A 24,213-nucleotide genomic window follows, 5' to 3' on the forward strand; every position below is an offset into this window, starting at 1 on the left:
AAGGTGGGGAGTGGTGCCCTTAGGCAGCAGATGGCCTGACTTTACTTGAACCCTCACCTGAGGGGCTGGGATATGGGACTCAGCGTGGTTAAGTTCTGCTGAAGAGGGTAAGGGTAGAAGATGAAGTTCTGTGAAAGCAGAACCACCCGCAGGTCCTGGGTTCTGCTGCCTCATGGGCATGTCCTGCCCAGCCGGCCCAAGTGTTTCTGGGTGCGCCAGGTGCTGGGAAACCTGGGAGACCAAGGAGTGTGCAGGGAGACCAGACACTCCCACTTCCCTAGAGCACCTAGGAGGCTGAGCACAGCTGTCTCGGGGGTTGTCCATGGGCCATCTGGAGGGACCGAGTGTGCCACGTGACCATATTCAACAGTTGGACCGTAAGGATCCCCCACACCTCCCTTACTTCAGAGGATCCGAGAGCCCTCCCTTCCGCCTCCCACGGTGTCCCACGGGGAAAAGGAGAGGCCAGGCATGGTAGAGGGACAGCCCTTTGGGGTGCTTATGAAAGCAGCCTGCCAAGGCAGGGTTCCTAATACTGTGCACACATCACTTCATATGCACACACACACACGAATACCCTAATCTCACACACACACACACACCCCCGCTCCCTCATGTGCCCACCCCTACAATCCCATGCACACAGAGTACCCCACAATCCCATGTGCACACAGAGTACCCCACAATCCCATGCACACAGAGTACCCCACAATCCCATGTGCACACACAAAGTACCCCACAATCCCATGTGCACACACAAAGTACCCCACAATCCCATGTGCACACACACACAAAGTACCCCACAATCCCATGCACACAGAGTACCCCACAATCCCATGTGCACACACACACAAAGTACCCCACAATCCCATGTGCACACACACACACAAAGTACCCCACAATCCTATGCACACACACGCAGGTACCCCACAATCCCATGCACACAGAGTACCCCACAATCCCATGTGCACACACACAAAGTACCCCACAATCCCATGCACACACACACAAAGTACCCCACAATCCCATGCACACACACACAGGTACCCCACAATCCCATGCACACACACACAGGTACCCCACAATCCCATGCACACACACATAGGTACCCCACAATCCCATGCACACACACACGGATGCCCCACAACGCCAGGCAGGTACACACTCATGGAGTGTGTGTACCTCAGGGATACCCTCAAATCCCATACACACACACACACACACACACACACACACAACCAGTCCTGACACTGACCGTGTAGTGCTAAATGGTGAGAGGCTGGTCACTGTTACTTTGGTGTCCTGTCTCCCCACCCTATGCAGCTGACCTGCCCCATGTTCACCCCCTGCTGGGTCCCTCCAGCTGCCCCACCTGCCCAGAATGCAAGGGCCCCTGGAAGGACCCCTTCCTGGTAAAGAAAATCTGAGAAAACAACATGAAGCACAATCCTGGTTGTCTCCTGGAGGAGGCAGGGCTATAGAAGGGTTTCTGCTTTTTAAACTCCCTGGCAGTCCCACTCACACCAGAACATATCCAGACCCTGACCACAGCCCAGATGGCCTGCCATGGTCTGGTGCTCGCTGGCCCACAGCCTCAGCCACCACCTTCTGCCAGGCTCCCAAACACTGCAGCCCTGTCCCCTTCCCCCTCCCAGCAGCACTCCCGCTGTTCAGAGTGTCCTCCATAGCCCGGTTTTCCCAGGCCTCTCCGCATCGGAGCCAGCCTTCTGGAGCAGCCTTCCTGCCCACTGACCAGCAACTCCCACACAGCACTGCCCTGCAGCTTGCAGAGGTTTCAAGGCGTGAGTCCCGAGACTTGCAACGATCTGGTTGTGGACCCACCATGGTCAACTGCCCCTCACGACACCATCCACGTGACAAGACAGGGACCTCCTCTCAGCTCGCCATTGTACCCTGTTAGCTGCACTTGGTAAAAACTCAACAAATATTTCAGAAATGACAGCCTGCAAGCTACTGTCGCAAAGCCAAGCCGTCACTTGATAGGGTCAAGAGAGACGAAGAAGAAATGCAGTTGCCCCCACCCCACCCTCTTCCCCGTAGCCCTTGCCCTGGCCATGCCCAGAGCAGGTTATATCTTTTTCTCAAAGCTGGGAGAGATCCTTTGAGGACATTAAGCCAGGTGGAATGAATTATTACATGATTCCTCTTGTACGAGGTGCCTAGAACAGCCAAGTCATAGAGATAGAAACTGTGGCTGCCAAGGGCTGGGAAAAGGGGAAATGGGAAGTTAATGTTTAATAGGAACGGAGTTTCAGATGGGGAATATGAAAAAGTTCTGGTGATGACTGCACAGCAGTGCCAACATACTGAATGCCACTGAACCAGCCACTTAAAAATGGTTAAGATGGTGAATTTTATGCTGTGTAAATTTTTATAATGAAAAAAAGTCCAGGCACAGTGGCTCACACCTGTAATCCCAGCACTTTGGGAGGCCAAGACAGGTAGATCACTTGAGGCCAGGAGTTTAAGACCAGCCTAGACAACACGGCAAAACTAAAAATACAAAGATTAGCTGGGTGTGGTGGCGGGAAGCTGAGGCAGGAGAATCCTTTGAACCCCAGATGCGGAGGTTGCAATGAGCTGAGATCGTGCCACTACACTCCAGCCTGGGCAACAGAGCAAGACTCTGTCTTAAAAAAAATAAAATAAAATAAAAAAGTGGGCAGGATCTTAGAAGGTAGGAGAGTAGGTTGCTGCACCAATAGGTAAGATACTCAGGGTTATTCTGGCTGGAAGGAGCACAGATCACAGCAGCCCAAGACAACCTCAGCTGGGCGGGAGGGAGCCGCAGCATCCCGGGACAACATGCCACCAGCTGAGTGCCAGCAGAGGGGCTTTCTCAGTGCTGCCCAGGCTGGGCCATCCGCTACTGTCCACAGTGTGGCTCCCAGTGCCAGCCAGTAGAAGAATAGAAGACCTCAAGAGACTCTGGAACTCAGGGCTCTTTCGCCTACAGAAAGGCCGCACCTGCAGTCATAGGCCAGGCTAGCCAGTGGGGCCCTGATGGTTTACAAACACTGCAGGAAGTGTCTGTGTTTGCTCTGGCAGGGCAGGTGAGAGGCAGGAAGCTGAGCATGGGGCACACCTACACATGACATATTTTGCCAGGTTGGAAAAGAGTAAGTGGGAGAAAATATTTTCTGACTCTGCAAGTCTTTACCACTTTAAATATTTATTCATCAAAATATGATGAGAAAACCGAGCTCCACATAGAGTCATCATATTCTGCAAACCAAAAATCAGGACAAACAGCCAAGAGCTGGGATGGAGTACTTGAAATCAGGACTGTACTGGAAAATCTAGGTCACACGGTCACTAATTATACAGAACACATATGTTCAGGTCCCCAAACTAACCCAGTGCTTTCAGGATTTGCAAATGATATAAGGAAACTTTGATCATATCCATTTCCACTTTCTTCCAAATTTTGGTAAAAAGGAAAACTTTCCTGCATCCTCAACATTTCTAGAAAATTAAGTCCTACAGACGCAGAACTGTTCTGGTGGATATTCTGAGGGTGCCTCCTCAGGAAACATGGCCCATCACTCCCCAAGAATGGTCCCCAGCCCCCACATGGCCCAGCCCCCTTGCCAACAGACCCCTCAGGCTGTGGGGCAGAAGCTCGTAAGATGGACCTAATTTGCTGTGATGAATTGTGTGCACGCACCAGTGATCAAAACTGCAGCTGAGACTGAATACATTTTATGACTGTATTGGTTCTTGGGAAACACGTAGGTGGACACCCTTGCCAGTCCAGAGAGGAGGTCCAACCTTGCACCAAGCAAAGGGCAAAGGGTGATCCCACCACCCAGAAAGGCGGGGCTCCATGGGCTGCCCACTCTTCAGAAGCTGGTCCCACTGATGAGGCTGAAGAATGCCGTGGCCTGGCCCAAAATGCCTTGTGTGCCATCTCATACATATCCAGCCTCCAACCAAACAGTGCGCACGTTGTCACTGCCCAGACACCTGCCCACCATGATCAAGTGGGTCCGCCCTGTGCCCTCCCTTCTGTCACCAGGCAGAAGTCAGTGGTTTTCTTTTTTTTTTTTTTGAGACGGAGTTTCACTCTTGTTATCCAGGCTGGAGTGCAATGGCAGGATTTCGGCTCACCGCAACCTCTGCCCCCTGGGTTCAGGCAATTCTCCTGCCTCAGCCTCCTGAGTAGCTGGGATTACAGGCACAGGCTACCGTGCCCAGCTAATTTTTTGTAATTTTTAGTAGAGACGGGGTTTCACCATGTTGACCAGATGGTCTCAATCTGTTGACCTCGTGATCCACCCGCCTCAGCCTCCCAAAGTGCTGGGATTACAGGCATGAGCCACCGCGCCCGGCCTAAGTCAGTGGTTTTCATGACACAAACCAAGAATTATCCATATCCTCAGTCTGTCCCATCCCACTCATCTCACCAGAGAGGCATGTGTGAAGGAGGGGGTATAGCTCAGGGGTAGAGCATTGGACTGCAAACCAACAGAGAGGCATGCGTGCTTTTGCATGTGTGTGCGTGTGTGTCTGTGCATGTGTAGGTATATGCACAGTTTTAAAGTAAGGAGAGGGCTAGTTAACAGTGAGGTGTGAAACTAAAAGCATGTGAAGAAGGTACATGGTTCCTGACATGTATCTCACACTCAATACTGGAGGTGATGATGGTGAAGGAATGTGTAGCTGGATGGATAGGGAGATGAATGACAGATGATAGAAGGATAGTGGATAAATGATGGATGGGTGGGTAGGTGGGTGTGAGGGGATGGATGGGTAGATGGATGATGGACGGATGGATGGATGGATGGATGGGTGGATGGATGAAGGAAAGATGGATGGATAAGTGGATGGAGGACTGAGTGGGCAGATGATGGAGAGTGGATGAATGAATTGGTGAGTGGGTGGATGGGTGGATAGACAGATGGGTAGGTGGATGACAGATTGATGGGTAGATGGATGAACACATGGATGGATGGATGAAACGGTGGGTGGGTGACGGGCAGATGTGTGGATGGATAGGTAGAAGGATGGGTGGACAGATTGGTGAGTGGATGGATGGGTGGATAGATGGGTAGGTGGATGAATCGGTAAGTGATAGACTGATAGATCGGCTGACAGATGAGTGGATGGGTGGCTGGAGGATGGAAGAGTGGATGGGTGGATTGGTGAGTGGATGGTGGGTAGACAGATTGATGAATGGATGGATGGGTGGATGGATGAATGGATGAATGAATAGTGGGAGGAAGAGGACTGCATGATAAATAAGTAGGTAGGTAGGATGGTAAATGGGTTGATGAGAAGACAATGGGCTTTGGCTAATTACTGTTTTTCTGACCTTAGGCAAGTCACTTCGCCTCTCTAAGTACTCCTTCACTCACCTGAAAACTAAAACTAGTAATATCCACCTCATTGCCTTGTTAGAAGCTTCAAGTTAGATAACATATGTAAAAGGTTTTACAACACATAAAATGTTATATAGACACTTACTAGCGTCATAACTAATACCACTGGGCTTTGTCATCCCTGTCAACTAAAAAACATGAATGATCTCACAATTATTGTGGTAGAGATGGGGTCTCATGATGTTGCCCACGCTGGTCTCCAACTCTTGATCTCAAGCAATTCTCCTGCCTCAGCCTCCCAAAGCACCGGGATTGCAGGTGTGAGCCACCATGCCTGGCCAATACCACATTTTTGACGTGGCAGCTTCTGAGGCAAAGATGAGGAAACAAAGATGGCGCCACAGGTAAGGGCTGCAGCTGTCTAGACTGTGCCTCCAGGTGTGGCCTCAGCTGGGGAACTGGTCACTGCATAGGAAGCAGGGAGCCCCACCTACCTCCCCCGCTCAAACACTCAAACCCAAAGAGTAGAACACACTCCCTACACCCGCCACAAGCCCCACTTCTCCCAGTATCATTGTTGGACACCAAGGTCTAAGCCTGTATTCAAGTCTGCAAAATGGTGAGTCAAGAGCACTTCCAGTGGCCCCTGGAAGGCTGCAGAGGCACCGACGAGACAATAATTGCAAACGGTGAAGTGTTTCGACAGAGGTTACAAACAGTGCGGGTTGGCGACAAGCCAGGTAAGATAGGCCAGGTGTGGGCTATGTTGAAACAGGAAGCAAATCGCTGTATCCAAAGGGAGCCACACGGAATGTGGGCCAGGGGCTGCTGGACCTGATTTATAGAAAAGTAAGAAATCCAGCCACTTAGTGTGGGGGTGAAGATGACAGAATTTGGGGCTGGTGGCCTGGGTCCAGCACTGACCAGGTCCGAGGCATTGGGGGTCACTTGACCTCTCTGTGCCTCGTTTTGCTTGTCTTCATATTAGAGGCATTGTGGGGATCAAATGTTTTCATGCCTAAAAGTGCTAAGAATAACGCCGGACACTCAAAAAGCACTAGATAAATATGAGTCATTATGATCATGGGAATTCTCTATTAAAATACGGACAGTTAGGCGCAATGGCTCATGCCTGTAATCCCAGCACTTTGGGAGGTCAAGGCAGTAAAACTGCTTGAGGCCAGGAGTTCTAGACCAGCCTAAGCAGCATAGTGAACCCTGTCTTTACAAAAAATAAAAAAGTTAGCTGGGTGCAGTGGTACGCACCTATAGTCCCAGCTACTTGGGTGGCTGAGGTGGAGGGACTGCTTGAACCCAGGAATTCAAGGCTACAGTGAGCTATGATCACACCATTGCAAATGGTTCCTTATCCTACTGGAATCCCCTCCCTGCCCTAGACAATTTCAGCATCTTGCTCCGCACCCTCCACTGCGCTTCCCACCAAAGCCGTATTTTATTTACCCTAGAACCCCAAAGAGCGTAAGATGCTCCAGTATTTTATGTATCACAACAAACAAAAACCGTGACCAATTAAACTACAGCACACAAACGAGGTATTCCAAATTAACATAAGAGAGACGCTAAGGGGAAAAGTTGCGTATCTTAAAATACAACTGTGAAATATGGTAACAGCTCCCATATACTGAGCTCCTACAATGTGTCAGAAACTGGGCTCTCTGCTCTTTATATATTATCTTTACTTCTCCCAGTCATTCCCCTTTGACTGATGAAGAAACTGAGGCTCAGAAAAGCAAAGCAGCTCGCTAAGTCATCCAGCTGGCAGGAAGTGGCACGTAGATTTTTGCCCAAACGGTCCAGTCCTAGGACTATTACCTCTTGCTCTCACTGTCGTCCCCTGCCATTCCCACCCCTGCTGTCCTCTGGGACACCGAAAGGAGACACCAAACTGAAACTGTCACTTTCCCTTGCCCTTATTGCAGCCACACAGTGAATCTCCATGCAGCCCCAGACAAGCCCCAGCCCATCCATGTTTGAGTCTGTCTAAACTTTAGAAGCAGAACAAGCGGAGCCATGTTCATTATTGACACAGCGAAATTAATTTTCTGCCATCTCCTCCTCCCCATGCCTGGCCCCCAGCACCTCACCTCTCCTGTGAGTATTGGCGCACGGCTGCTGGCGGGTGCTCCTGAAATGCCAACTTGCATTTCTCATCATTAATTTCTTTGTAAATGTCATTAGTAATTGTTCCTGCTTGACCGAAGAGTGCAATCCAGACTTCTACCCAGAGCACCCTAGTCTCTCATTGATGGGGGCTAAGACATCCCCAGCCAGATCCCAGCCCCCTGCGGTATCAAGAAAGTTCTGACAAATGAGCAACACAAAACATCCTGCTCCTGGTGTTAGTACATGGCTGCATGCTCAGGCTGCCTGGATCTAAATCTCATCTCTGCCCAACTTTGCCTCAGTCTCCCCGTCTGTGTAATGGGAATAACAGCAGCACTGGCTTCACAGGTTAGTCCTCAGAATGGGAAAATTAAGGCAAAAGGCTTCCCCTAGTGCCTGGTTGGTGGTGGTGTCACCATCGTCCTTCACCTCCTCCCTGCCTCTCACCACCAGGGTTGCAGGCTCAGCTCTGCCACTTACCAGCTATCGGACACAACATCAAGTGAGTGGTTTAAGCCCTCTGAGCCCGTTTCTCCCATCTGTGAAAGAGGGACAGTGAAATCCACGTCAACTCTGCCAATTCCACCCCAGATGCTGCCCCCTCCATGTGCCCTCCTAGGGGACCAGGTCCTGTGCTGGATGATCCACAGCACAACGCTGCAGCCCACAGTAACCCTCCAAGAGGGGCGCTGTGACCGCTGACCAGGTGATGACGTGAGCCCCCGTGAGGGAGGTCACATGCCCAAGGTCACACTGATGAAGCAACTCTGAGGCCTCCAAACCCCATTTCTGGGGGGTGGACACTGACGGTGCTCCTTGTCCTTAGAAAGCCCAGGGCACAAGCCTGAGTTCGTCACCGCAAAGCAGTAAAACTGAGACAGTGTTTCCAGAGTGCTGCTGGGAGCCTCACAGCGAGCCCTTCCCATGAGGAGCTTTTTACAACCTCACACAAGTGTGTCTCCTTGCCTTAACTGGATAAACTGAGGCTCCCCATGTGGGCACAGCTGCCAGGGAGGCAGAGCTGTGAGCCTAGGCGCTCTGACAGGAGTGTCTGTGTCGGTGTCTGAGTCACCCCTTCAGGCCCCCGGGCCCCATGTCTTCCCGTCTGAGGGGCTGCCTCTTTGTCTGAGTCAATACGGGGCAGGGCTTTGCAGGGTGCAAACCTCTGTGGACGTGGAGCCAGTGAGGCGCCGCTTCTCGCCACATCGTCAGTGTTACTAAGAAACTGAAGGCATGTGGTCCCGGCTGAGACAGCGCCAGGGAGGGGCTGGGCTCCTGCACACACAATGGCCGCTGGCCTGAGGCTCCTGGCAGCTCCCCCGTGCCCATCTGTCGAGATGGCATGATGCCCTCTAAAGTTGGTTGGCCCCCTGCCCTAGGGCATGAATGACAGGCTCCAATGGGCAGACGGGCAGCCCGAGGCTGATTCCAAGTGCCATCTCTGCCCGGAGCTGGGCTTTGGGGGGAGGCCCCCCAGTCCCCACCTGGGCCTCCACACACTTCATCGCTCAGGCGGGCTGACCCTCAGGGCTCAGAAGGGTATCCAAGCACAGATGGGCACAGGCTTCTGCATCAACAGCACCCCTCCAGTGCCCGCTACTCACTGTGCCTCTGTGGTGACCAGGGAGAAGCCATTTCTCACCCAGGGCTGCCCAGACTGGCGACAGCATCCTGTCCCCAGAGCTGCATGCGGCCTCCATGTCACCTTCCAGAGTGCCTGCCTCGTTGGGAGGTGAGGCCTGCTCAGAGACCCCTGGGCCTGGACACCTGTGCACCCAGAGACCTACCCCTTAACTTCTGAGGGCTTTGAGAGTCATCTCCGACCCCACTGCCTCAGCCCAGGGGCTGAGAACACAGGCACTCATGTCAGACTGCCTGGCCACACACTCCTCCCTGCTGGCAGCTGAGTCCACACGGGGAGCCTCAGTTTACCCATCTATGACAAAGACCTCATATGTGAGGTCTGAAGAGGCTGCCCACATGAAGGGCTTACAGTCAGGTTCCCAGGAAGCACTCAGGAAATACTGCCTCAGTTTTGCTACTTTGGGGTGAGGGGCTCAGGCCTGTGCCCTGGGCCTTGTAAGGACAAGGAGTGTTGCCAGTGTCCACCCTGGCCTTCTCCCAAGGCAGACCACAGACTGCCACACATGGCAGCTGCCCCAAGTGGCGGCAGCAGTAATCATCATGTCAGCGACAACAGTGATGATGATGATGATGCCACACTTTATCATGTTGGGAACACCCCTGCCCCACTCGACAGTAAATAAACCAAGGCTCAGAGACACAGACCGACTGTGCCCATAACACAGTAACTTACAGGGAGCAAGGGCAAAGCTCAGTTCCCAGGTGCCCATTAGTGTCTTTCGGGGGCCCAGCTGTGGGGCTCTGTTGCGTGCAGCACTTATGCTGTATTTAGTATATGGTATGAGTGATATGATATGATGCAGCTCTGTACTACGCTATACTATACCATACCATATTATATCATATAATATTATATTCCACAAACACATTAAGAAATTTTCTGTTTGTCCTTATTAGCTTGCTTTTCCCTCCCTGCAACATGTGATGGGCTTAGTCCCTGCCTGTGTATCCCCAGCACCTGCACACAGCTGGCACAGATCAGGTGCTCAGTAAACACTTGTGGGCTAGACTGAGCACATGCACACATGATTGGTTAAATGAGTCAATGAAGACATGAACAGAAAGCCCACCGCCTCCAGACCACAGGCAAGGCAATGATGACACGGACTGGGGCTCACCAAACTTTCACTCTAACCCAGACCCAGTGCTGGGGACTTTTCAGGCATCACTGCCTTCAGCTTCCCCAATACCCAACAAAGAAGGGACCTTCATTATCCCTGGTCTCCTGAAAGCAAGAGAAGGCCAGTGACTTTCTCATGGTCATGGAGCTGGCTGGTGGCAGGCCTGGCATCTGAGGCCAGACTGTGAGTTCCACAGCATGGGCATGGCATCGCCACAACATGTGGCCACATTCAATAGAATTTAGGCTGTGCCAGGCTCTGGTTTCCTGCCCTAGTGGGGAAGGCAGGAAGCACAAAGCGATCATATTGGAAACGTGCCACAGTGACCCTCAGCAATCCTTATATCCTAAGTGCCCTAAAGTACTTTACACACATGAACTCCATCTTCACAACAACCAGAGGCAGCAGGTGTAGAAACTGAGCCCAGAGAAGTACAACATCTGCAGTAGCAAATAATGGGCGGCTGGGCGCAGTGGCTTACACCTGTAATCCCAGCACTTTGAGAGGTCAAGGCAGGCGGATCACTTGAGGTCAGGAGTTCGAGACCACCCTCGCCAACGTGGTGAAACCCCTACTCTACTAAAAATACAAAATTAGCCGGGCGTGGTAGTGGGCACTTGTAATCCCAGCTACTCAGGAGGCTGAAGCAGAAGCATCACTTGAACTTGGGAGGGGGAGTTTGCAGTGAGCAGAGATCGTGCCACTGCACACTCGAGCCTGGGCGACAGAGCGAGATTCTGTCTCAAAAAAATAAAAAAGAAAATAATGGGGATGGGGAAACATTGGAGGGTCAGCAGCTAGTCAAACTCTCAGCCCTCCGCAGGCTCCTGGCCTCACAAGTCGCTAGCTCCAGCACAAGCAACAGGTTCTCTCTCCTCAAAACCACCACTCAGGATCAGCCGGCAACCCCCGGCCAAGCCCAGCCAGGTCCTGCTCTTGGGCAGCAGTCAGGGTGACAAGGACTGGGCCATCTCTAAAGCAGGAAGGAGGAAGATGCCGCTACTCACAGAAAGCACAGCCAGAGTCAAATGCTAAGCATGTGCCTAGAGCACTTTTGATTTTTAATTATTATTAGTTATAATTATCTGGCTGGATCTGACAGCAGCAGCACAAAGAGGCAAGGAAACTGGCTCTTTGGTTACCCATCTTATAAGGACCAGGGACTTTAAAAGTGGGCTCCCACAATCTGTGGGCGTCCTCCTCCTCGTCTTCCTCCTTTCCTGCTTGTGTTCTCTTTCCGACTTTCTAGGAGCTCAAAAAATATGTTAACACATATGGGGATGGATGGATGGATGGATGGCAGGCAGGCAAAAGGTATCTTTACCTCCAAAAACTCACATCAGAGTGGAGAGTCTGGTGTAGACATAGTGACTTACAATCCATATTGACAAAGGGATCTGGGGGTGGTTAAAGCAAGGGCTGAGAAACCAAAGGAAGGAGAATCAGAGAGGCTTCTCAGAGGAGCCAGTGGAGCTGGGCTGATGCATTAAGAGAAAGAAAGGGTCCTTCCTGCAGGTAGGTGGGCTGGTGTACATACATCTAGGAAGCCTCATCTCAGTCTCATTGGGTAGGCGACACGAGGCCAGCCTGAGAGAATGATGCAAGAAGGCAGTGGCCATCTGTCCTGCTTGTCCCTCCAGTCCCTCTGCCCTTTTATTCTGTTCTACGAACACCCCAAATCTGTTTGGGCCTCAAATGCTTAGCACTGACTCTTCCCTGTCCTGGAGGATCCCCCAGCTCTTCCCCACACTGGCTCTGCAGCCTTCAGGACTCAGCTGAAATGCCACCCCTTCCTGACCACCCAACACACACACACACACACACACACACACGCACACATATGCACACATACACACACCCCACTCTCCATCACAATACCGTGTTTTATTGTCTTCAGAATCACACTCTGAAATCTCCTAGTTCATATATTTATTGACTTATCATCAGTATCTCCCAAAGCATGTCAGATCCATGAGAAAAGAAACCCTGCTTCCTTGTTCCCAGCTCTGTCTCAGGCCCCTGATGTGGTGCTGGGAGTAGGTACTCAGTAAGTTTGTATTCAGTGGATAATAGAATCAGGGCAAGGGCCAAACCAAATGTTCTCAAGGGCTAGGAAGGAGGGGTCCCAAGGGAGCTGAGACCCCGCCCCTGGCTCAGAGGGCCCTCCCCCTGGCTGGGTACCAGGATCCAGCCTGGCAGAGCCCGGCTCGCCCCATCAGAAGGGCTCCAGGATGCTTGTTAGAATACCTAGCTCTGCTTTTAATCAATTGTAATCATTTAGCTGGAAGCAGCATGATTAGGCACACACAAGCAAACAGCGTGAGCTAATCCTTTAAATGCGCCCGCTCAACACTGGGCTGGCCGCTTTGCCACCGCGGGCCCAGCTCACGGAATCGCTTCCTTCAGCCCCTGGCTTTGTCAATGAGGGAGTCAAGATTCCAGGGCGTGGAGCGAGTCCAACACCCCAAAACCCGGCTTCATCAAGGACGTGTGTGTGTGCATGAACGCATGCACAGGCTGTGAACTCCAGTGCACCCCTCAGCTCCGAGATCCCAGAAGCTCCACGTCTAAAAAGACTTTTCTCTAGTTCAAGGAAGGTCCTATTCCCCCATGACAGCACCAAGCAAGTCATGGGGGGAGAAAAGTGGCAGCACCAGGAGCCTGAGGTCTTAGGAAGCCCTGTCTCCATGACGAGAAGGAATCCTTCCTCTCCCCAAGACCAGCCTAAGCCAAACCCATCCTGAGGCTTATTTGCAAGCAACAGGGTTTGCAGGGTCCTGGCCTCGAGCTGCAGCATGGCAAACACGGCCGTGCACAGACCTGGCCCCATGTGCACAGGCCCCACGGCATTCCCACCTGGGCTCACCCAGGAGCAATTTTTTTTTTGCATCCCCTGTTACAGCTGCTTGTGCTACCTGCTTGGCCCAACTACTAAAATAGTTTCTGGGTCCCCTGACAACGAAAGCTTTTTATAGTTCAGCACTGCAGGCCTCATTTAAATCTATTAGCTCATATAAATGGCAATTTATTTAAACTTTGGAGGGTTTCTGTTGCCTTGGTGGCAAAGACAATTCAGCTTTATATGTAGATCTGCCATTTGCAAGTGATCCTGGGCAAATCGTTTAACTTCTCAGAGCCTCAGTTTCCGTATCTGTAAATGGGGATAAAGAGTACCTAGTTCATAGGGCTGTGCTGACATAATCCATGGAAAGTGCTTAGAACAGAGCCTGGCCCACAGAACAAACCTAGGGCCCGGGGTGGAGGCCATCAGAATTGTCTCTCGTACAATTTCAGGGGAGCTTGCCACTGCCTAAGCCCAGCCCTGTATGGCTGGGAAGCCGCATATGACCCTCACGCATGAGATCCCTGCAGTGAGGATGAAGAACAGGAGCAGCGAGGCTCTTAGGATGAAGAGAAGGAGGCACCGTCCGTGCCCAGTATCTGTGGGCACAGAGGCACTCATGGGGATGCAGAGGCAGCTGTGCTGGTGGGCAGAGGCTGCCCCTCCCCTCAGGCTGGCTAACCCCTGGCATGGGGCCGACGGAGCCCCAGGCCTTCATCTGCTGAGGCCTGAGGCTGGGAATGCAAGGCCAACAGCTCTGACATTTGTGGGCTGTCTTGCACCCCAGTCAAATCTACATGCCACCCTCCACGGCGCCTGGGCACGGCCCAGAAATACAGGGTCCTAAGAAAAGGGCCTGGGCCAATGGTGCTCAGAGAAGAAGAGGAAGGGGGACCCGAAGCCCTGGCTCTCTGGCCCCCATTCCGTGCCCTTTATGCCCCGTCTCACTGCCCTGGGCACCTGGTTCCTCTCCATGCCCCAATGTGGGGTCTCCTGTGCCCACAGCCCTGAGGTTTGGTGGGAGATCACGCAAGGAAGGACCTGGAGTCTCTCTGTTCAAACTCAGGCCGGAAATCATGAAAGCACAGCAAATTCCAAGGGGAGGCCCCCAAAGCCATCTGATCCTCAGAGTGCCCAGAAGTTAGTGTCAGTAATAATCACAGGCAGTGTTTGCTGTGTGCTCTGTGTGCCAGCTGCTGTGCCAAGGGCCTTTTGCAACTGAACTTTGACGTAGGAACTCCTCACACCCCTGCCTTACAGACAAGGAAACTGAGGCTTACGGCTGGTGCATGACAGAGCAAGGTTTTAAACACGGAGCTGCCCGCACAGAGAGCCGGCCGTTCCCTGCTTTACTCTCGACAGCATTTCAGACACGACTTTCCATTTCGAGACAGTTTTCCCACATACTACAGCTGCACAGTGTCCAGCCAGCTCATGCACCCCTTCCCTGAACAGTGCCCCAAACTTGCTAGTTTGTACCACATGGCCCCATCCCTGCCCACAGCTCACTAGAGCAGGGTGGACAGCTGCCCCAGGGCTCACCTACCAGACTCTCCCTCCAGGGATCTAGCACCTGCTGCCTGAGGGCTGCTACCTGCTGTCACTATCTCTGGGGTTTCCTGGGTGTTCCTTCTACCTACCTGCTTCACCAGTCCTCACACCAAATCCCCTCTGTTAGCTACCTAGGGTGTCTGTCTCAGCAGAACTAACAGAAATTGTGGCGACCTTGACCACCTTCCCTCTTGTACAGAGGAGCCCAGAAAGTCAGGATGCAGAGAGAGAGAGAGGGCAATAAAAGCCAAAAAGAGGAAGAAGGCAGGGACCAGGCAGTCTCCGAGAAGACAGAGTGTTGCTGCCTTATTTAAGTGACACTTGGCTCCGGGAACAGGTCTGCAAAAATCCCAATATTGCTTCCTGCTCTTGGCATCCAAAATCCACCCACGTCCCTACAGCTTAATTCCCCTTCTTGCTTGAGTCAACTCCAGAGAGTGACGCCTGAGCCACGTTCTGAGTCGGTGCCCACTGCCAAGTCTTGGGGCCACCTGAAGCAATGAGAACCCCTCCACCCAAAAATCTGAAAATGCTCGAATTCAACTGTCCCTGCATTTCTTCTGCAATCCACCCAAGTCTTCTCCTGGTTAAATAGACCAGGACAGACTCCTGGAAGCCCCTCGAGGTCAGACTGGATCCCCCTCTGTCTGGGTTTTCAGGGTGTGGGGTGAGCCCGGATGGGTGTGCATGGGGGTAGGGGAACAGGTATATGGACAAACATGAGTCTCTCCTATTTCTTTTTTCCATGCTTTCAGTCATATTTTGTTTTGTGAAATTGAAAGCTTTAAGCCATAACAAAATGAGAGAAAACTTATTTTTTCATTTTTAGATCAGGCCAGTTAATGGCGAGTTCCTTGGTAATATCCTTCCTCCATCCTATGGCTTTGATTTGATCACTGGGTGACTTGAACTCTGTGACTGGTTGTTGTTGCTGCTGCTGTCTTCTGAGCTAGATCTGCTGCTTACAGCTCCAGCTTTGCTCCAAAAATCTCTTCATTTTATTCCATTTAAGACTAACAATAGCAATTAAGATGAGCACAGGTAAAAAATGTAGAAACTGATCAAAAGACCATTGTTTTTAGGAGCAGTGCGTGGTTTTGGAAAAAAGTGTACGATTTTTTTCTGCCATAAGCCAAAATGCATGACCAATAGTTCTTCCCGGTGAAAATATTGTTGGCTCACAATCTGAAGGAACATAACCAGGATCACACTGACAGTGGAAAAGTTCATTGCAAACCCCATGCTCTCTACAACTTGTGTTACATCTTGTTACAGTTATGTCACTAAGATATTTGCATCCTCAGAATCTACTTACCCTGTGCTGACCACACGCAGTTATAACTTCTGCATAGGTCTCCCATTGTTTTGAACCATTTCTTCCACGTGCAGACAAACATACAGGACCTCCAAGGTAAGTGTATTGTATATCAACATCTGTCATTGGTTCTGAATGTGTCCAGTGACAAACAATCTCTCCAAAAAGGATATCATAAAAATGACAACGGGAACCACAGTTTCCAAATTTGTTATTCAGAAAATTCACTTCTTCTGTACACAGAAGACAAGCAGACTTAGAAAATTTTTCAAATAACTGTGCACACTGTCAATCTCTATCTCTGCACACTCCTTTAAAGCAATAGCTAGCCTTATTATTGCAGTATTCTAAATCAGCAGCTTTCTCATCAGGTACACGAAACTCAGATGTTCCATTGCAAATAAAAAAAAAAGGCTCCCCTATTTCTTTCCCCCTACTCCCACCTGCAGCCACTGACAACTACTGGTTTGTTTTCTATTGTGTAATATTTTTGCCTTTTTCCAGAATGTCATGTGAGTAAAACCATATAGCATGGAACCTTCTGAGTCTGGGTTTTATCATGTGGCATTTGAGATGCACCCACGGAGCCAGGGACAGTGGCTCACGCCTGTAATCTCAACACTCTGGGAAGCCAAGGCAGGAGGATTGCTGGAGCCCAGGAGTTTGAGACCAGCCTGGGCAATATAGTGAGACCCCATCTCTAAAAATAAGTTAAAATTTAAAAATTAGCTCAGTGTGGTGGTGTGCAGCTACAGTCCCAGCTACTCAGGAAGCTTCGGTATAAGGATGACATGAGCCCGGGTGGTTGAGGCTACAGTGAGCCATGATCACACTCCTGCACTCCGGGGTGACAGAGCCAGGCCCGGTCTCTTAAAAAAAAAAAAAAAAAGATTCATTCACATTGTTGCATGTATCTGCAGTTGCCTCTTTCTGCTGAGAATGTACCACATGACCTGTACAAATGTACCACATGACTCCGTCTGCTACCCATTCTCCAATAAGGGACAACTAGGGGCCTCTGGTTTGGGCCACAACAAATAAGGCTGCTGTCTTCATTCATGGAGACTGAGTTTTGGTGCAACAAACACTCCAATGCCTGAGAAAGCCTCCTCTCAAAAACCAGAAAATTGCTATTCCTTTTTCTTGGGTAAACAGTAAGACTGGGATTGCTGGGTCTTACGGTAAATGAAGATTTAACTTTATAAGAAACCGACAAACTATTTTTTTTTGAGGTGGAGTCTCACTCTGTTGCCCAGGCTGCAGTGCAGTGGCACGATCTCAGCTCACTGCAACCTCTGCCTCCCAGGTTCAAGCAATTCTCCTGTCTCAGCCTCCCGAGTAGCTGGGACTACAGGCATGTGCCACCACGCCCTGCTAATCTTTGTATTTTTTAGTAGAAATGGGGTTTCACGTATTGGACAGGCTGGTCTCGAACTCCTGACCTCATGATCCGCCTGCCTTGGCCTCCAAAAGTGCTAAGATTACAAATGTGAGCCACTGAGTCCGGCCGAAACTGACAAACCATTTTGTCATGTGGCCATACCATCTTGCACTGCCACCAGCAATGTTCGAGACTTCCGATCCCACCCTCACCAACTCTCAGCATTGTAAGTTTTTCATTTTTGTGGGTGGCATCAGGCTGCGGTTTTCACTTGTCCTTCCTAGTGACTAATGATGTTCATTTTTCTTTGGTGAGACATCTGCCAAAAGATTTTTGCTCATTTTTAGTTGTTCTACGTCCCCTCTCATTATGGAGTTTTGAGAGTTCTTTATATATTCTCGATACAAGTGCTTTATTTGATATGTGATTTGCAAATACTTCCTCCTAATCTGGTGACTTTTCATTCTCTTAACCATGTCTTTCAAAAGCAAACCTCTTACATTTTGATTCAGGGTGTAAATCAGGTAATATCTGTCCTCTGCTTGGTTTCTCATCACGATGGAGATAAAATCCAAAGTCCTTCACTGTCCGGCAAACCTTGCTGTGATCTGGGCTCCATTGTCTTGGCCCCAACTCACTGTCCTTCTGCAGCACTCTGCCTTCTGTCATCCTAGCCCTGGCACCCAGTGGCCACAGGGCCTTTGCACTCACAGCTCTCTTCCATACAATCCTGCCTTGTGCCATCAGGCCTCAGCTTGCACGCCACCTCCTCAGGGAGGCCTGCCTTGACCACACTCACTAAGGAGTGTCCAACTCCAACCCCCAGCATGCTCTAGCCTATTATCTGGTTTTATTTTTTTCCATGTCATTGGCTCTTATAGGAAAGTGCCCATCAATCTCCTAGAATGCAGGCCCCATGGGTCTTTCTTCATCTTTCACCACTGTCTTCTCAGGTCCTAGAAACAGGGCTGGCACATCACGGGCCCTCCACGTATGTGCTTCAAACAAATGGATGACAAAGCTAGTTTCCTCTCATGTTCCTAATCCTTCTATTGTGAATTGGCGACAGTTTGTGCAAACTCCTTTGAATTAATCTGTCTTAATTCATCCCATCCGAACTTGGAATCAAAGAGGACCCATACCTCCCTCATACTGGCAACTGTGCTCCTGTTAATGCATCCTAAAAAAGCGTTACTTTCTGAGAGAGACATGTCAATGTTGACAGAGACCAAGCCTGCCGTGGTTCAATCCTACCTCCAACCCTGCATCAGCACTCTCTGTTCCTGCAGTGAGCTCAATCCTAAGCCTCGCATCTTCTCAAAACCTCTCAGCCCACAGTCCCCTGTGCCTGCAAATACCAGGTTCCGTATATGACCTTAACTTACACATGGCCACAAGAAACCAGCAAAGGCAGAACTCTAGCCTTGTCTCTCACTGCCCACCCACACCCCCAGCTCATCCCAAGAAACAGTTGCCTGTTGCACCCAACCAGGGCCTTCCAGCCCCAGCCTCCATGTAGGGACAACGAGCACTCTAATGCCTGAAAAACCCTCCTCTCAAAAACCAGAAAACTGCTATTCAAGTTACTTAACGAAAGCCATTATTTGCATAGATTTGGCGTTGCAGCAACACTTCCACATTTAAATGGTCTATAATTAAAATCATTAACTGTAGAAAATAGTGACTCGTTAAGGCTGTAATTTAGCCGTCTCTCAGTATTTGAGGATCTGACTTAAAGGTTAACGGGATGACCCAGGAAACCACCACCTTGCATGAACCATTCTGGGGTCTAGTGTGGCCCACAGCTCAAGATAGGTGGGATGGAAGCAAGATCCAGTTTGAAAACAGCAGCTTCCCTCCACCTCTAAGCTCACAGGCTAAGCCCCCCGCCCAGTGACACCGACGAAGCTCAAAACAGTCAGGACGAGAAACATTCTCCGGGAATAATCTTAAGGCCAACAGAAAAGAGACCTCTTGCATTTGGGACAATGCAGGGGAGCCCCACAGGAGCTGAACAAGTCCAAAGTATAAGTAAACCGTAGTTTATATGCACTAATGGGTTAAAAAGACTCCTGTCCTGTTGGGCTATAAAAAGCTTCCTCTGTCAGGGGACCCGGGCCTATTTTGGTGGCTGGGCCACGCAGGTAAGTCAGGTAGGATAAGGAGGTGGCAGGGACTGCACTTGGGAAAGGGCGCACAGCCAGCACATGAGCAGGGAGGTTTCCTGGATGGCACCAATGCCTAGCTGTCCCCTCACACGTCCTAAGCACAGAGACATCAGCTCAATTTGCCGATCAATGGGGAGGCAGCAGTGGTATGGTCAGGGTCACATGCTCAATGGTGGCCTTTTGGAAGTGGAACCCCGTCTCTGGCCCAGGATTGTTTAATTGGTTTCATAATTCTGTCCCATGTTGTGACAATGGGATAAAGGTCTCATGCACAATACACACATTTATGAGCACCCTAAGAAACAGGCTTTCCTGAACTCAGCCTGCCCAGCCCTGGCATGGTGCCAACCTATGGGAACAGGACTTGACCATTGAATGGTGACTCCTCCCAGCCCCTGCACCCTCCATGGGCCTGTTTGCATGTCCTCCAGGCAACCGCCACCACCAGACAGGCAGGCCCAGGCCTGGCAGTGTGGGTGGGCTGCAGCCCAGTAAGAAGGGGGGCCTACAACAGGCACAGCTGTGCCCCTCTAACCCCAGAGAGACAGGAAACACTGTGGCCATTCAAGTGACTCTGCATGGGGAGAGTGGCTCCAGCCTTGTAACCTGGGTGGGTGGGAGATTGCTGCATGCAGGTGCAACACTGGCATGGGGATGAGGGAGGGCGCTGCTGGGTGGAGGGGTACACCCTGGGGGGACAAACTAGTGTGTATGAGTCCTTAGGGCTCCCCTCTCCTTCCAGGCAGAAAATGGCATTCCCTGCCTCATCCCCTTTGAGGGTGGGCATGTCCAGGGAACTTGCTCTAATCAATACAATGTGAGAGAAGGTGGCATGCATCATTTCCGAGGGGAAGCTTGAAGAGCTGGTGCAGAAGTCATCACCGTGCTATTCTCCCTTCCTCAGTGACTATGGAAACAACATGGATGGGCATGGACCCTCTCTGGGCCCAGGTCACTGAGTAAATATCATGAACAGAATCCCTTTCCCATCACTTGTTTGGATATATCACATGGGCAACAGATAAACCTTCTAGTGAGGACAGGGAGACCTAGAGGATGTTTCTTATTGCAGCCTAACCTACCCATATCCTTCCCAAGAGACCCATTCCTTGGGTGGCATTTTGGCATGTCCGTCTGTGTGTGTGTGATCTACCTGGTGGACATGAGTGTGGTCCTTCTTTTGGGGTGCAGTGTTGAGCTGCATGTTCCTCTATGTGGATGCAGTGTTAGTTACTCTTTGTAAATGACATCTCTGGGCATATGCATGTGTGATGGGAACTGTGTGAGTGAACCTTCCCTTGTGTGCGTGATGCTATGGTTCAGGTACAGCGAATGTGAGATTTTTCTGTGTATGTGAGTAGTATTTCTGGTGGGCATGTGATCTCTCCAGCATTATAAGAATTTTTGCAAAAACCAGTGGGAGAGAAAGCAGTTTCACCCGGGCACAAATCTTGTTCCTTGGAAAAGCCAGTAACAGGTGAGAACAGGCCCCATGGGATTCCAAGGGAGGTGACTTCAAATGCCGGGGAAGACTGCCACAGCAGCTTCCTTTCCCAAGGGTCCTCGCAGCTACCACAGGCTGGGACTGAGGATGCAAGGAAGCTGGCTGAGGCCCCCGTCCCTTGCTTGAGGGCCACATCAGTCACCTGAGGGCCACATCAGTCTCAGAGCCTCTGGTGACTGCCTCCAAGTTGGAGCAACTGAGCACCCACTACTCTTACTTTTCTGGTTTCTGGGCAGAGCTGGAGGCTCCAAGGCCCCAGACCTAACTCCTATCTCCACACAGCCCCAGGACCCAGCCACAAGGGCATCATGGGCTACTAGCCACAGAACCCCAGCTCAGTCAAATATCATTTTACAATATAGGTAGGGAAATAGAATCCCCAAGAGCAGACAGGACTTGCCATGAAACACCTCGAATGTAAGCTTCTAACACCTGCTCCGGGCTCAGCCAGTGGCAGTTAGTTCTTTTGAGAACACTGGGCGGGCAGACGCCAGGGGGCTGGCACTCCATGCCTGCCAGCCAGGAGGTCAGCCCCTGGTTGCAGACCCGTCAGCATAAGACCCTACCAGCTTCCTTAACCCTGAGACCCTCGGTGCTGAGGGGGGAGCCAAGCACATCAGGCGGCGTGCAGCAGACATGGGCACCCACCTGCAGCTCGGTCTGGAAGAAGAACTTCTGTGGGCACTGCGAGCAGTCGTAGATCTTGTCCTCCTGCCCGTGCACGGCAAAGATGTGCTGCTGCAACTTGTTGGCCTGGACGAAAACTAGACACAAGACACAGCCATGAGGGGCCAAGCTTGGGACACCAGCCCAGCCTCCTGCAGCAGCTGCCCCCACAATACTCCAAGGCGGGGATCACTGTGGCATGGGCACTCAGCTAAACGGTGGGCTATTGGGAGCATTCTTAGTGCCTACTAGAGAAGGCTCCAGTTAGACGAGCACAGCTCCAGTACTTAGTGGCTGTGCAACCTTGGATAAGTCACTTAACCTCTCTGGGCTTCATCTCATCATTCAAAAAATGAAGATTATAGTATGTCCCTGGCTAGGTGGCTGGGGAGATCAAATGGGTTAATATTGATAAAGTGCTTAAAAGATGGCCTGTCAGATAAATGAATGCTGTCCTCCTTGTCCCCATCATCAACAGCCAGACACATCCGGGGTGAGCTCCTGAACTCCTTCCAGGCCTGTAAGGCAGGTGCTATTATCCCTATTTTAAACAAGAGAAAACTGAGGTGCCAGGATGTTAAATGGCTTGTCCAAGGTCCTACCACCAGCGAGCGGCAGAGCCTAGACTGGAGTTCAATAAGCTCGGCACAGGGTCTTGTACGGGAAGGTGCTCAGCCAACACCAATTCCTATTTCTATTGTTGTCAGCATCCTCAGGCCCCCACACAGAGGCTGGCATGTCCTGGGTTGGCAGACAGGCAGCTGGGACCCTCAGTGCCAGTCTCAGAGTGTGACAGTGACAGATGGTGGGGGCTCCTGAGATGAGGGGGAAGGAGGCATCAGGGTGCTCAGGGACTCTGGGGAGCCCCAGGGGTGTGTGTGTTTGGGAGATCTGCCCCACACTGGACGTCCCCGGGCCTGGCATGGAGCAGGTCTAGCCCCGGCTTCCCGGTAGCAGGAGTCCCGAGGTGGCCCCGGTCCTGGGTGCACACAGGAGGCGGCCCAGAGCAGCTGTGTGTCTGGGAGGTGAGCACTTCAGAGATACCCTCCCGCCAGGCGTCCTCCCCAGGGTGGGCTTCCTGCCGTGGCAGACAGCAGATGTCAGGGGAGGCAGGGAAGGCCAGGCTCTCCCACGAACACCGGCTGCCATCTGGGCAGCAGGAGGGGGCCAGCAGAGCCCTTGAGACTTGCCTTGGGCTGGGACAGCCATTCGTCTGGGCCAGCAGCCAGTCTGCGGCCTGGGGACTTGGCCAGCAGAGCTGCCCTTGACCCCTGCATCCTGGAGCATGGATGAGAGCTAGGTAGGCCAGGGAAGAGGGGGAAACAGGAATGTGTGAAGCTGGGGCTCCCCAGCTGGGAGTCCCACATAATGCTGAATAGAGCTCAAGGCTCAGGAGACCAACACAGGGCCTGGAAAGGGCAAAGTGCCGCAGAGGCTGAGGCTGGCTTGGACAAACCACTTCCAGCCTCTGCCCGGAGGGTGAGGAGAGAGTGCCACCCAGCCTGCCGATGAGGAGAGGCCAGAGAGAATTGAAAGAGGGCATGTGTCAGCTCTGCACCGAGGGATGTGGGCAAGCGGCCTGTTAATCCCTCAGGGGATCCCCCGTGGAGTCCTGGGCTACACCAGGCCCACCAAGGAAAGAGAGGAACACGCTCGGGGATCCTGCGATGACAAGGCAGGGATCTTGTATCCCATGAGGGGCACACACTGGTACCTTACCTGTGAAGCACACGGGGCATTTGAAGGTGCCGCCCATGCCCTCAAAGCTGTGCTCGATAAGGTGACAGAGGAGCTTGGCCGGGGAGTCGAACATCTGGTTGCACAGCTTACACTCATGGTTGATGCCTTCCTCTGCAAGGAAAACCCATGACCAGTCAGTGACCAGCATGCCGTGTCCCCCAGACAGGCGCCCACGAGGCCCCCCGTATACCCCAGGGCCAATCCCCCTCCAACCAGCACCAGGGCTGGTGAGGGGACCACAGACACCAAGACTCATCCTGGCTCTGTATGGCCTTGCCCCTACAGATTTCCAGACCCCAGAGGGCCAGCTCCAAATATCTGGCCCTTGGAGGTGCCACTAGCTGTGATTTCTCCTGCTGGTCGAGCAGCCAGGTGTGTGGGCCACGGTCAACAGCTTTGAGTCCCAAGACTGTGTCACCGTGCAGAGGCACCCAGGATAGGGTACCAGATGGAGAAACGAGTCCAACCAGGATTTTTAAAATTCCAGCCAAATATTTATTGAGCAGGTACTATGTGCCAGGAACTTTGCTCTAAGGATTTTTTAGGCAACAAAACAAATGATGTCTCTCGCCCAGTTCTGGTGGTGGGGTAGACAGATGATAAAATCATCAGCACACAATGCAGCATCAGGAGGTGATGTCAGTATGTGGCTGGGGCACTCTAGGAGAGGGGTGGGGGCAGGGCCCTGAGGTGGGTCCATGCTGTGTTGAGCAGGCTTAAAGCCCAGCATGAGAACAGAGTGTCTGAGCTCAGAGGTCCAGGAGTGAGGTCAGAGAGGCCACAGGGATGCACAAGAAGGGCCTTGTCAGCCTCTA

General features: G+C 51.6%; 1 protein-coding gene across 12 annotated transcripts in view; it reads right to left on the reverse strand.

Annotated features, from left to right (window-relative positions):
• The window catches only part of ZNF423 (zinc finger protein 423), a 367,433-nt gene that overhangs the window by 11,673 nt on the left and 331,547 nt on the right, over positions 1–24,213 (reverse strand). For all 12 annotated transcript variants that reach the window (XM_054248613.2, XM_035282138.3, XM_035282133.3 and 9 more), the window contains 2 exons: positions 23,378–23,509; positions 21,641–21,756 (listed from right to left, as the gene is read on the reverse strand). In XM_054248613.2, coding sequence (XP_054104588.1) covers positions 21,641–21,756; positions 23,378–23,509 — 248 coding nt within the window. The remainder of the gene's footprint in view (positions 1–21,640; positions 21,757–23,377; positions 23,510–24,213) is intronic.

This window comes from Callithrix jacchus, chromosome 20, assembly GCF_049354715.1.
Source record: "Callithrix jacchus isolate 240 chromosome 20, calJac240_pri, whole genome shotgun sequence".
NCBI classification, from domain to species: domain Eukaryota; kingdom Metazoa; phylum Chordata; class Mammalia; order Primates; family Cebidae; genus Callithrix; species Callithrix jacchus.